This window comes from Filicampus tigris, chromosome 15 (assembly GCF_054856515.1).
Source record: "Filicampus tigris isolate MCC_2025a chromosome 15, RoL_Ftig_1.0, whole genome shotgun sequence".
Taxonomy (NCBI): Eukaryota; Metazoa; Chordata; class Actinopteri; order Syngnathiformes; family Syngnathidae; genus Filicampus; species Filicampus tigris.
The window spans coordinates 9,639,866-9,654,538 of record NC_141231.1 but is presented as its reverse complement, the minus strand read 5'-3'; the positions used below and the strand labels follow the sequence as shown (position 1 = coordinate 9,654,538).

At 41.1% G+C, this 14,673-nt stretch overlaps 1 protein-coding gene across 4 annotated transcripts in view; it reads right to left on the bottom strand.

Moving 5' to 3' along the window:
* Positions 1–129: 129 nt before the first annotated feature.
* mrrf (mitochondrial ribosome recycling factor) overlaps positions 130–14,673 on the bottom strand; it is a 24,265-nt gene continuing 9,721 nt past the window's right edge. For 2 of the 4 annotated variants that reach the window (XM_086053449.1, XM_086053446.1), the window contains 3 exons: positions 12,368–12,459; positions 9,005–9,164; positions 8,445–8,927 (listed from right to left, as the gene is read on the bottom strand). In XM_086053449.1, coding sequence (XP_085909575.1) covers positions 8,850–8,927; positions 9,005–9,164; positions 12,368–12,459 — 330 coding nt within the window. In that variant the 3' untranslated portion in view covers positions 8,445–8,849. Of the gene's footprint in view, positions 2,032–8,444; positions 8,928–9,004; positions 9,165–12,367; positions 12,460–14,673 lie in introns of those variants that run through there. The other 2 variants (XM_086053448.1, XM_086053447.1) reach the window with 2 other exon arrangements.

Here is a 14,673-nt window from a genome sequence, read left to right as displayed (position 1 = left end):
ATATATATATATATATATATATATATATATATATATATATATATATATATATATATACAGAACAGCGTGCTTGCACGTTGGTGTTTCCTTCACACATTTATCACCACTTGACTGACCAACTGACTGCATTCAAATTGTGTACGAAAGTCAAGTGTGCCATTTGAATGCTTTGAAAACAATAACGCATCACGCGATGGTAAAAGCATTAGTTTATGTCAGACCAGTAAGTATGCAGGTTGATGGTCCAGGGTTAAAGTTCACACCATGATGACTTTCTCACTTACATGGGCTTGCTTTATTCCTGAGTGATGCAATTGTGAATGGGAAAGTAAGTCAGCTTCAGGTTGCTTCCTCATTGGCAGGAGCAGATTTAGTAATTTGGTGGACCGCCACCCTGGAAGGATTTATTATTATTAACACAGGCAATTTCGGGGTTGCTTTTGATGCACAGAAAATTTCTTCTAAGTAAAGCAATCATTATTGTAATAGTCTTAATTCAAATGCAACATATTATCGAACCAAATTATTCCTACACGGATTGGTGCATTCATCTGTAGTAACATTAAGGATCACTGCAAAGCTTCGAAGCAGGGATTTTGCTTTAACCTTTTTACATTAAAAATATTCGTCAATTAATCGATTCCACTCTAAAATGTTGATGGAGTACAGCAAAAGCGATGGTATAATTAACTTTTTACATACACACAAAAAATCCTTTTTTCCTAACCCACTAACTGGGCATCTGTGGATTTTGAGCAGATTGGGTTACTTTTACCCAAGGTTGGGTGATTTTAACCCACCAGATTGAGTTGAAGATCTGATTTTTGGGGGGCGGGGGGTGCCGGTTGGTTGTCAGCTAAATGAATTAATGGGCAACATTGCTGACTTTGGTCACAGGGATCGGAGTTCAAATCAGTAAGGGTGAGTGAGTGGTTGTCACCCTGGGACAAACATCTTGTTGATGCAAAATCACAACCCACTTTGATGTAAATTAAGAACAATAAAGCATTTAGGGGGTTAAAATAGCTTCGGAAAATACATGTGCAGCATGTTGTATTTTTCAACAGTATTTCAAATGAGTATGACTATACCACCAAAAGCACATAGCTAGCTATGACGCCTGCTAGCTAAATGCTGAACTGCACTGTTTGTTTACAGCAGAGTAAACTATAGTTACTAGAGCGCACTAGTGAGTAACATTTCCTGTTGCCTACCTAATATGTGCCATATGGGAACTTGGTACGCCTTGCTCTTCTTAGAAAATGTTGCTAATAAATTTGGAGTTTTTGAACCACAGTTAACGTATACTTTCAACCTTAACTCCTCAGTATAGGTTGTTTTGACTCTTTGTTGGCTCAAAATCGTAGCCCAACGTACAGAGTCAAATCCTCAACCCAATGCGCTGGTTATAAGGCAATTCTCCAAGTACTGCAATACGCCCCTCCCAAAATCACATTTAAATCGTTTTTTTCTCTGAATGTGTACTTTGTACAATACGCCCCCTGCCCCAGTTTAGCTGGTATCGTTTATCATCAAAGTGAACACATGAATGAATAAGATTCACAACATAGCAATAAAGCGTCCATACTTTTGAATCCAGATTAAAAACAATGCTTGTGCCCTGCGACCGGCTGGCGACCAGTTCAGGGTGTAGTCTGCCTTTCACCCTACTAGCGCTAGGTTAGCTATTTCACGCAATCTTTGCAGTACATGGATGTGGTGGACACGGGTGTGTTTAGACATTTCAGGCAAACCCCAATTATTAGCCCCGGGGGTCCCTCTGTTTGAGAACCGCTCTAAGGGGAACGTGTGTGCCCCAATACTAGCTGCAGTCATAGAAACGTAAGGGGTGTAAGGTTCACGCCAGGGTGGCGATGTGTCAATTGGAAGCAAAAGAGAAAGGCACACTTGCTTGCTTGTCTTCTCCAGTGTGCATCCACGCAGGCTGTGACCTGGCGGTGCCTGGTAATTGGGATCAGATGAATGGCAGCAAACGCTGGGCGACCTGGCTTCTCCGGGACCCGCGGTAACCTGGAAGCATTTATTTTATGGAAAAAGATGTTTAGTTAAAATGCGGCCCAGCCCCTCTAATGACTCTGCTCTCCTGGCCGTGTGATGGATACGACACACGCGCACGCGCACACACACACACACAATCATGCCTCCATCACCAGCCCTTGTGATGGATATGACTGGTGAAAGCTCTGAACGTCGCTTCCTGAGTTCTCCACTTCCTTCCTCGTAGGTCTCGCTCAGTCAAGCTGAGCCGGGTTTCACTCTTGACTCGGGTTGGATTGGATTGCAGATTAACAGGCTTCCTGTCCAATAGCTTTGGTGGTGTTCATCTGCTTTATTTATGAGCCGGAGCTGATGGTATAGAGGATGAACTGCAACAGGTTTGAATAGTTGAGGGGGCTTGACTGAGGGACATATGACACATTGTGGAAAGGATTATTCGTGGGATTGGATAAGAAAAAAAAAAAAAATTGCATCGTTGTTATGTACTGGCGGAATGAGGAGGTACCTTTTTCCGAATGACAGGTTCAATATGATAATCACATTGTAGAAAACAACCCCCAAAAAAGAGGTCTGGAAACATGTCTTGGCCTGCACAATTAATTCCATCGGGCATTGATAAATTATGATATATTCAGTCAACATCCAATTTCTTGTCCCCATAACAACTAATTTCAATAATCTGCTCTAGGTTTAACTTGTGAGCATTAAGCACTTTTTATTAACTGTACATCAAACCAATGGCTATTCCGGATCCCCAGCAATTCACTGAAAAACGAACCTATTCATATTTTCTCTCCTTAAAATGCCACAAGACAGTGCCAAATCCCGGACTAATATAAAAATAGTCATTGGTGTCAAGGAAGTGATGAATGTTGACTTGGGCAAGATCTAGATTTATCCCAGGTTGTGTGCGGAGAGTATTCGCCACATGTATGTTTTTCCTCTGCAGACTGGCGGAATCTGTAAGTAATTTATTTTTAAGGGTAATCTTGCAAAATGAATTTGAAATGACTAAATGTTTAGGGATCACAGTTATTATATTGACGGTTTGAACTTTTAATGTGCTTACCACTGGTCGCCATGCAACCTATGCCAAAACATTTCGCCAACAAATGGTCAGAATATATCATAATATACCAGACTTGTTTTCATCAGACTACATCATAGATTTCCATCTGGGGGACAGTCATAATGGTGAAGCCAAATAAATCGCTAGAGCTATAAGATTAATCCAAAAATCGCAGTTTGATATGTACGTTGTACCTTGCCTGTACCTTTTAAGGTCACAGTGTGGTTGACATTCAGGACAGTAAAGAAAGAAAATGCAAAAATTATTATTTTTGAATTCATCTTAAAGTTGAGTTTGTACTTCTTTTTTCATGTTGCAACTAATGTTCACATTCACGTGATGGTATTTAAAATGACTGAACAAATTTGCCAAAAACAATCTTTAACCATGACGTCTGCTAGCCAGAAGCTGAGCTGCACTGGATGTGTGGTTGGAGGCTGAGGCACTTTCACTTTCTGTCACATTCTCTGTGGTAACTCTAATAATCATCCAATCATAATAAAAAAACTGCCCCTGCAGGTTGATTATTACAAACTTGATGCTGGCTAACTAGTTTTGAAGAGAAATAAAGGAAGAATTGCTGCAAGTGTTCAGGGGCAAAATACAATGGCAGAAATACAGTTGACCATAGCGTCATCATTTTTTCACAAATTTAGTATGAGCCTCGTGGAGGGGTCTTTATACAAACAGAAATGGCTCCTGATCAGAAAAAGGTTCAGACATGAAAAGTATAATTGCCATTGGGTATATTGTCATCAGTGTCCACCATGCACCACTCATCTTCTACACTGATGGAGACCCTTGATTACACTCGCCTCCTGTAGGGTGGGGGGGGGGGCATGCAGGGGGGGGGGGGGTCTTTTTAGCCTCACTGAGATAGCAACATGGAGGGCAACTCTCACCGATCACTTTAGATCAGGCAGCGGGGAGGAAATGGTGACGGACGTAAAGCTAAATATGTAATTCCTCCCATGCCGCTAATCATTTGAGATTGGGCCACTTTAGACTGAGGAAGACTTTGTTCACATCGGAGAGACGGGAGGTGTGTGGAAGCACATCAGTTGGTGTGTGTGTGTGTGTGTGGGGGGGGGGGGGGGGGGGGGGTCTCCACCCTCCCCCAAAAAAGGAGGGAGAGCCGTGTGGTCCCCACTAAACGTCAAGGGGTGGTTACTGAGTGGACGCACGTTCCGCTCCATCCAAATGGCTCACAGACCAGACAGACAGGAGCAATTCTGGGAATGACTGACGTGCCGTGCGCGGCGGAAGGAAGCACTCTTGCCGCCCGCTATTAGTGTACCTGATTATTAGGATATCCAACTTCCTCCTTAAAAAGAATCTCAGTCAGGCGCAGAAAGTAAGCGTGTCCACCTGGAGCGTGAGGTGGTTGGTGGGGGCCTCCATGTTCCTAACCGCACCAGAACGAGGCCTCACACCACCCGAGCTCATCCAATTACGTACATAAATATTAATAGGCCCATGTGAGCTGACTGAAAAGGTCAGAGATGCTCTTATGAACATCAGATTCTTTTCAATTTAATTTGCATAAGCAGCCATTTTACGCATAATGTGTGTCCCCTTGGAGAGTTTTATTTCATATTCATGCGCTGATTGGAGCCTCGATGACATCGTCGCGGTAGCTTCATACACTCTTTTGCACTCCAGAGGTGATGAGGGGAGAGAAAAGGGACGCGCGTGTGTGTGGCTTGTTACACGCTAGCGTTATGCTACTCTCAGATAAGTAATACAGAAATCAGCATACAGAAGTACGGAGAAGAGGATGATGAGAAGCTGTCGTGGCAACAACACGAGTGAAAATTGCCCTTTAATATGTCCCTACTAGCATTTTAACCCGATACATATCTTATACAGTGTCTACTAGGGATGTCACGATATCCAAATGTCACGATACGATAATTATCACGATAGGTTGGCTATATGTAAAAGCTCACGACATTGTTTAAAAAAAAAAAAAAAAAAAGCTCATGTAAAGAAAGAAAAAAAACATCGGAATACATATTTTTGTACAGCATTCACAAAGAAATAGGCTTGGCCAGTCATGCGCTCCTATTGGCTCAGCTCAGCAGTGCAAAGTAGCATGGTGTATGTAGTTCACAACGCTGTGTTTGGCTGAAGCGGGCCGACGGAGATTTTGAAAAATATTTGCTGATATGGCTGATTTATGGGACCTTTTATTGGTTGGAACATAGTTTTTTTTCATATGAGCAATAGTCTGTTTAATTTCTGTTTTGGTTGTGTGGGTGTATGTATGGTTTCTGTTGAACACGAATACTGTACAAATAAAATAAACATGAGCAGTGGCATGTAAATGTATCTAAACAAAACATGAATCAAATTAAACTGCAATAATAAACTAACATCCAGAGGGCGCTGGAACTGCACAAATGGAAAACAGCTTTTAAACAGATTTGCTGCTATTAATATCGTGACATGACGACGACGATATCGTGCTAAATTTAAGATCACATTATTGCCGATATGGTGGCATCCCTATCTACAAAATATTTTTATTCGGTACGAGAGGGGTGGTTTATGTTGATTGATAATCGGCGCGCATGAAAACACTTGCATCAACACGCAAGTCCTAATCGGACCAATATTTTAGTGTTCCTGAAAACAGTGCATCTGATCATCATTTTAATCCAAACCAATCGGATTAAAGAAATTTTGTCCATGTAAACTAAGCCACTGTGTATATGTGACATGGATACCAAACACAAACATCCTCCAACTGCCACCAAATCGACTTCATCTTGTATTCTGTATGCGCCGTTTATCAGAAGCTAATGCTAACCTAAGCATCCAACAAAACTGAATGCAGCTCTGCTTACCTTTTGGCTTTGATGTGATAGCAGGGGTTATTGCTTGAAAGTGACTCTGGAATTTCATCAAGCCTCGCTGGCCATGTCATTGGCGGAGACACACATTATGTAAATTTGCCAATTGTGACATCACTATTTGTCCAAATTCAGAACGACTCTCTAATAGACAGTTGACCCACTTTCCATTATTTGTTGTGGGGAAAAATGTCTACATTGAGCATTATTTTCTTTCAAAACGCAGACTTCTCATACAAATCAGATCTGGTAGTTGCTTGTCAGATTGAGCAGGTGTACCTATTGAAGTGGCCAGTTGTGTATACAGTGATTTGCAAACTTTTCCGTCCATGGTTTGCATGTCACATTTATCACAGCACATGTGTGGTTATCTTTCCTTCTGTGCACCAAAAGCAAATAAAAGGCCCTACTATCAAATCCCCCAAAAGTTTACTGAACTAATTTAGATTTGTATATTTTCCTGCGGAAGGGCCAAAGGACACGACGCAACTTCTATAAAGATGGAAGGCGCGCACGCACACACAAGCCGAGAACGCCGTGTGCCGTTTTATGCTGTAAACATTCAACCCCCCCCCCCGCAAAAAAGAACCCGTCTTCCACTTGATAAATGTCAAGCGAAATGAAGCTATCAGCTGAAAGCAATTTCCTCACGCTTGGCCTGCGTTTGTTGCGCCAGAGACTTGGAGATTTTCAGCCCTTCATCGATCATGAAGCCTCTGTTGCAGGCCAAGGTACACAATGCCCCCAAAATTGCTGACATCTGGACACGGAATGGCCCGGAGAAAGCTGCCATTTCCACGCGAGGCCGCCCGCGTCCCCTGCACAGACGCTCCTTCGCTAAACTCTTGTTTATGCAATGACTCTGCTCTGTTTAGCCCATTAAAGCGAAACCGCACTGAAGGACGCAGGCCTACTTCATTGTAACACCCTATTTTTATCGAAGGGAAAGCTTGATAGCATGAAATCAATCATGTGTGTTTGTGAGGCCGCTGGACTGCACCCAAAGCAAATAAAAATAAAGACAAAACCACAGGAAGAGGAAAGTGGGAGTCTATGCTAATGGTTTCGCTCCCATTCATACAATCGGACTACTATAGGAGTCCCATCCTTTTTTTTTTTAAGTGCAGCTATTTCGAAACAAAGACACTACTAAGAATCCCCCTCCCCCACCCACCCTAATGGTCCATTGTGGTGCCGACAGTCAGATCCGTGCACACAGGAAAAGTCCATTATCACTCAAACTAATGGAGGCGAAGGAAGGGGGGGTTCGACTTCAAACTGAAAGTGGAGAAAAAGAAAATAAGAGCGATCACGCACACACAAACACACGCTACAAAGCGGCTTGGCTTTAATAGAGTCCATCAATAATCATTTAAAGGAGAGAAGACGTGTGGTCAATGGTAGACATGCATACGCATTTTCAATCTTGAATGTGAAGCAAATGTTTAGCAACTCGTTGATGATGTTGTCTGCTTTTGCCACCGGGGCAAAAAAAACAAAACAAAACAAGCCAGTTGACATCCAGACGGGTGCGCTTGTTTTACATAAACAGACAGCCCTTGTGGCAAGAGGTTTGATGAGGAGGAAGCCCACAAATCCCATTAAAAAGCCATTTGCTCCCAGTGCTGTATTTATTTGAAGACAGCAAAAGTAGATGATTTTTCTTTGCATCTTTGCCAGTGATGTGGCAACAGAGGCCAAAACCTCTTTGGGTGTTATTACACAACAACCTGGTAAACACGCAACACTGTCAAAATGATCCCCCATTAACCCAGATTTACGTGAACAACTGACAATGTTGGAATATTGAATAAATCCGCCGCTATGTGCCACTCGACGCATGTCTTGGTTAACCCAAGGCTTCAAAGTTTTCATATCCATCAACTACATGCTACAAAAGAGCATTTCCTGATATTTACAGATGACGGACGACCATCCAAAAGATCGTGCCCACATCGCCGCTGGCTGCCTTGTGATGTAACGCCAACCCACATAATTTCATCCACGACAAATGCCTCTGCTGCGTTATATTTATTCCCGACTATCTATTCCAATAATTCGTACGGTGTTTGTTTATTGAAGGGCTCGTTCATTTTAATAAATGCTGTCAGGTTCTGTGTTTCAGCAAGCTTTCTGGTGATACAAACCTTTTGAAAATAGGATGAAGATTGAGAAAGGCATGAACGTTTTTCGGGCCATCTGTTGGAAGTGTTTTTTTTTTTTTCCCCTCTCCCCTCTCTCTAAACCTCTGCACATTGGTTGACATGCATCAAACGGACACTCTTTTGGGGGGAAAATATGGGCACGCACTTTCTATTAGGATGAATTCTTATTCACCAATATACTCACAAGTGCAAAAAAAAAAAAAGGACGGTATGTATGCTTGTACGCGTGGTCAATCCGATAGGGATGTATGCTCCATTCACGCATTTATTAGTAAATGATTGCCATTGTAAGCAATTTGGAAATATGGAGCGACATAAGCCACAGTATTAAAGACAATGATTTATGGTGTGTTTTTAATGAAAGCTTATTATCTTGGGCATGACAGAAGCTATGACGCAGTAGTCCATCATTATTGGGCATGTTTACCCAAACTAACATTTGAAGTGTTCACATATAAACGATACCTATGTTGTTTGAGACCCATTTCCATTTCATTTTCATTCCAAAACAGCATCCATTTATCCCACGGTCATGTAAGAAAAAGTCCAGAATGACACTTTTCATCTATCTTCAGTTTGGGTGAACAAACCGGCATAAACGTCCAACACCTATTCCCACCGTGTCCGCGCTGCTGTCGAATATCAACACACTGCGTATTAAACATGTCCGCCTATGGGTGCGGCCGTGACAAAATGATGAAGTATTGAATCTAATAGCTGCGTGTGTGTGTCTCCTCACATTCAACCGAGCAGCTCTTTGGTCTTGGCTGCGAGCTGTTTGTCGATGTCTGCTGCGATGCTGTCGGCCATCTGCTGAATCTGCGGAAGACAGAGGCGCGACAGTTTTGAGTCGGGCTCGTGACGAGAGAGCCTCTTTCGTTCTTCCTCCCTCGTACCTGTTTCTCTACGAGTCGGATGGTGTCCTCGGAGTGTCCCTCCTTTGCCTTTTTCACTTGCGCCACAGCGTTTGAGCGCACTCTCCTCAGAGAGTCTTTGGCCTTGTTGCTGAACTGCTTGGCCGTCTTGGCGAGGTTCTCTCTGTGCTCACGTGTCACTCTGCGAGGGAGTAGACCGAAAAAATAAAACCCAATGTGAGCAAAACAGCAGAGTTTAATGCCTGGCACACAAGTGAAGGGTGCACATTTAAAGGCCACAGTCTACTTTCTGGTCAGATTTTGCTGACATGTGATGGTGATATTAAACAGGCTTTTCCCGACCATAAAATGATTTTAGACTAATCTTGTCCCAGAGTAAAATTTAGCGATTTAGCATACTTTGCAATGTGAACTGTGCGAGCCAGTATGAAGCGCTGAGGCTCCTAATGCATTTTTATCTACCGTATCACTTTTTTTTTTTAATTCGTAAAAAGACCAAGGTGTCAAATCAAGGAAGACAAAGCTTGCTACAGAAAAAGGACATGGGCAAGAATAAAGTATACGTGTCTATATATACACAGTGTGTCCATTTTCGCTGTCAAGAGAAAGTTATGTGAAAATGTCACGGAGAAATCAATGCATTCAAGTTAAGCTCTCTACGATGAGCATAAAAGTACTTCCTGTAGGACAAAGACCAAGATTTCTTGCAGATAAGAGTATTCCCAGAACACAAATCAATGCCTCGTTTGAAGGCGGTGACCCGATTTTGCTTACATGATACAATATTTGATTTAGAAAAGGGGTACCACAGGGGTCTTATTCTGGATTTTAAAAACCCAAATATGAGCAAATTTGTGTTTTTGCACGCATTTGGATGGGCTTTAAAAACCCAAATACTTTCAATTTTAATTAAAGTGTAAGTCAACCCAAACTTGCAGACCCACTAGTTGAGACAAGGCATTCTGATTAGTATTGTGTTTGTGGAAAATTAGTTAAGCAGCAAAATCTCCACCCGTTTTTAGCCATCTGAGTGGGCGGCCATTTTGTCTCTTCTGTCGACTGAAAATGACATCACAGTTGCTCAGGGCTCAACTAACGACCAATCATGGCTCAGCTTCAGAAAACGGGTCAGCCGGGTGGATTTTGCTGCTTAATTCATATTCCACAAACGCAATATTAATCCAAATGCCTTGTTTCAACTAGTGGGCCCACATAGAACATATTCTTGGGAAAAAAAATGTTTGGATGGACTTCCCTCTTTAAGTATTAGTAGTGAAGTCAAAACTACATTAAATATTTGTATGAAAATCACTTCTAGGTCATTAATATACAACAATCCGATGAAAAACAGTAAGTCAACTGAATCGCCCCGAAGTACCTGAAGGAACAAACGTACGTTAATTGTATTCACTTTTATGAATAATCAGTTTCACCTTAATGGAGGTCTACGCTCTTAATGAGCGCTCTTCAAGTTGTATCCCTTAAAACGTTATTATGTGGATATGACCCAACTCACCTTTCATTATACGTTCAAAACAAGCGCAGAACAAAGTGCTAAAATGAGGCTGTTGTTTGTGAAAAGTTTGTCGCACCTCTTTTCCAAACAATCACTCCCTAAGGTTTCACTCCAGAACTGAAACATTCATCAACCCGGCAACTTTTGTAATCACCTCGCTTGTTTTAATCATTCGCAAAATTTGACTCGCCGTGTCATTCTGCTTCTTTGTCCTTAATTGCCGTTTTCTAGCCTCATGGACTATTTTGCAAACAATCCATGAGTAGCATCTATTTACTGCAAACAATACGCTCTAATTGCTGATTCCACTGCGAATCAACGGGCGCCTTCTTCTTCTCTTTGCAAATGCAAATGGAGGCTCGGGAGCGTGCCGAGGCTGATTGGAGGGGGTGGGTGGCTGCGTTTTGGGAGAGCGGTCCGATGCGTGTGTCCCTACTCCATCAGACTAACACCTGCTGCCGCTGCTGCTGCATCCGCCAGGAAACATGCATGCACATAAACAAACGGCCTTGCTTTACATCTTGTATGCAAATGTGAACAATACAGACAGCGAAGGACTGGGTGGAAAAACTCAAATTAATGGACTTGGCGCACATGACAGAACTACGTTAGTTTTTGCACCGACAGTTAATGAAATATAATTTTGGAGGCTCTAGTCTGGCCATCATAAAACGTATTATTGCAAAATTACAAGAGTTTTTTTTCCCCCTCACAATTATTTATATTTCACTTGTACAATAATGACAAATTCACACCATTAGTGAAATATTTGCTCTTGAAATATTAGGTCTTTTTATATAAATCTACTGCTTTTTAAAGAAATTACAACACGCTTGAAAAATTATTCTTTTCTATTCTCATGTCCCCTTCACTCTGACAATATTGCAACTTCATTCTCAGGAATTTATTATCGCTATTATAATTTTTCCTCTATTAATCGATGTCATTGCTATTTTTTAGCACAGTAGAGCAGTTCTCAACCGTTTTTTGCACGACCGACCGGTAGAACGTAAAAAAGACAATGAATTGATTACAAATACGTCTGACAATACAGGCGAGTCGAACATCCTCTGTAAATTGGCCAATTGGACGATACGATGCCAAAAACACAAACATTGATGCGGAATGGTAAAGTTGGCACGCAGACTAGTCGCCTTATATGTTCAGCCCCTACTCATAATGACTTAGTGTCGTTAGTGAATTCATTTTTCGGGCAAAATGGAGAATATATGATTTTGGAAAATAGCATTTGTCTTTCTTGTAATATTTTGATTTCACTCTTGCAATGTTACGACTTAAATGTAAAATAATCCTTAACATTAGAAAGCTATTCATATTTTTCCTTTGTTTTGGAATATTTTGCTAGACTGTAAGCCATCGAAAATATTTCCCCTGACCCACTTTATGTTCACACACCAGGAGGTAACGGGCCGCTAGCAGGACAGAGATCCTTGCCTTTTGCTTTTAATAAAGACAATTAATTGCCATCTACTGATTCGTTCTTGTCAGAGCCCAGAGCAAAGGTTACCTGTTGGGCCTCACTATTCAAACATCAAAACTATAACCAACACCTAATGGTTACTCATAGAATAATGTGTCAGAAGATTAAAACAAACCTCCAAAATAGTCAACAAATTGTAAAAATAAAACATGTTTACAAATTATTTTTGGCAGTCTGTTACACAAAATATGATCGTCTCCTTATCTGATGTGACAAAAGATGACATCGCGACACTGATTAACACTGACTTTCTTGTAAAAGAATCACAGTCGATATTTTCACATCGACGTTTTGCCTGGGGGAAGAGAAGACGGATGGCAGAAAAAAAACAGTCAAACGACAGGGAAAGTCTGTGGAAGAGACTCACTTAGGAACAGGCACCTTGATGATTGTCCCGTCCACCTCAGGGTTGAGGTTCATGCTACTCTCTCTCAGGGCACGGGCAGCTGCCGCAGTAGCCTGAGGCCACGCACACACCAACAGACACACACACACACACATACCCAAGAACATGCACAAGAAAAGTGGGGTGAAAAAAAAAATATCAAAGTTGCAGTGCGATTGCAGGTAGTGGTCTTTCTCCAGCTGGCAGTCATTAAGGTGTTCTGTATTCTGTGTGTGTGTGTGTGTGTGTGTGCGCGCGCGTGTGTTCCTGCGCGCTTGCGTGGCTGCCCGTACACTGTGGAAGTGCCTTGGGCCACTGTCAGCGCCAAGTCCTGTGGGACAGGACTGAGAGGTTGCAGGGCAGGGCGCTGACCCACAGTGACCCTACAAGAGAGTCTGCTTGAAACACACACACACGCGCACACACTCAATCACACAAATGAGTGCTAGGACCACACTCAAAAAACAAAAAAACAAAAAAAACAACAACGTAAAATTAGGAGAAAAAAGTCATCCTAGATAGTCATTACGACGTAAAGATTTGAGAATAAATGATCCAGTAACTTAAATTGCTCATATAGTTGATGGTCGATCAAACAACAACTCAAGTGCAACCTGACAACATTTTAACAGCCCTCATCCTAAAACAGGCATACGTCTCGTATGACTGAAATAACCACCACTTCATTCTTGGATATTTAGGACATCTTTCTCGGATAACTACGACTACGATGTTAGTACAAAAATTTTAAGTTACGTTTTTTTCAATGCATTATGACTTCATTCTCAAGAAATTTGGAGGAGTGAATTTAATCTTGTAAAATACTTGCATTAAAAACATGGACTATAAGATTATTCTCCTAAAATTGTGATTTCATGTACCGGTATTTATAAAATGAAGAACTTCCCCCCACCCCCATTTATAACAACAACAATAGTAAAACAACTTCGTTCTCATAAAATACAGTATATTGTCTTTTTAATTTTAGAACACTGGTTCCATAAACTGAGACTTTTTCACACTTTTTGGGGTAATATTACAACTTCATTCTAATAAAATATTTGTATAACATAAAGAAAATGCAATACGACTATATCTGACTAAAATTATTGTTTATTCTCACAAATGGCAACAATTCTTCTAAATTGTTGACCTTTGCCTGTAAATGTGCAACTTTCTAATACAACTTCACTCTCCTATTTTTTTGTAAAATCATATTAAAAAAAAGTAAAATATATACATTTTTTCTATTAAGTTGCAATTATTGAGAATATCCCCATTAAATCATGATTTCTTTTTAAAATTCTTGAATGTTTGTAACTTTTGTCTCGTAAATGTAGACTTTATTCTGATCACATTTTTCCTGAGAATGGTTTTACTTTGGTCTCATACTTATGACTTTATTCTTGTATTTGTATGACTATTCTCCTAGACTATTCATCTTTTTTTTCCCTCCAGTGCGGCCATCATTTTTCAAAACGACACAATTAGCCTGCTACAGTGTTCTCTTTGCACTCCAAATCATGTCACATGATCCATGCGTGGAATCATTCTGAATGAAATCACCACAGGCTCTCGTCGCTCCTTCTTTTTCTACCTGTTGCGGTTGCATTATTGCCAACAGCAATTAATGCACCTGCGTATGCAGTTACTAGAAGCTGAGCTAGTCGACTGATTAGCGTTGTGATCTAAACTGCAGAGCGAGATCCTTCTTTCAGGAATGGCCTCAACGTCAGTCTGATTGGACATCAGATAGCCTTAAAATCTGCATGACATTAGGAGGTAGGTAGTCCGAAAAAGAAAACAAAAAAAGAAGAAAAGAAAAGAAAGGAAAACAAGAGTTGAGCGCAATCTTGACAATGATCATTTGGACACAAACGGGCATTGCTGAGAGATTGTAAACATCTTAACAGATGTTGCACTTTGCATACAGAAGAAAGGAAAATCACTTCAAAACAATTTAGCTGCATGAGAATTCCCCATGCTGAACATTCCAAAGAATTTAAAATTGCATAAAAATGAGCATATTCTTTTTTTTTTTTTTTTTTTAAACCCTCCCTTCTCTCCTTTCTAGACAGCTCCTTCTTGTGTTCTCCACAGGGGGAAAGAAATGGCAACGAGATTAAAGGAACTTATTTGTGTGCATTGAATTAATTCATTCAGCTCTTGTTTCTTTTCCTTTGCTGAAATCGCCCAGAGAGCACAGACCTCTGCTTGCTCTCTTGGAGCGGCAAGTGATAGATTCGGCTCATACCTATGTTTGAGTGTTCTCAGCATCATATTCATCA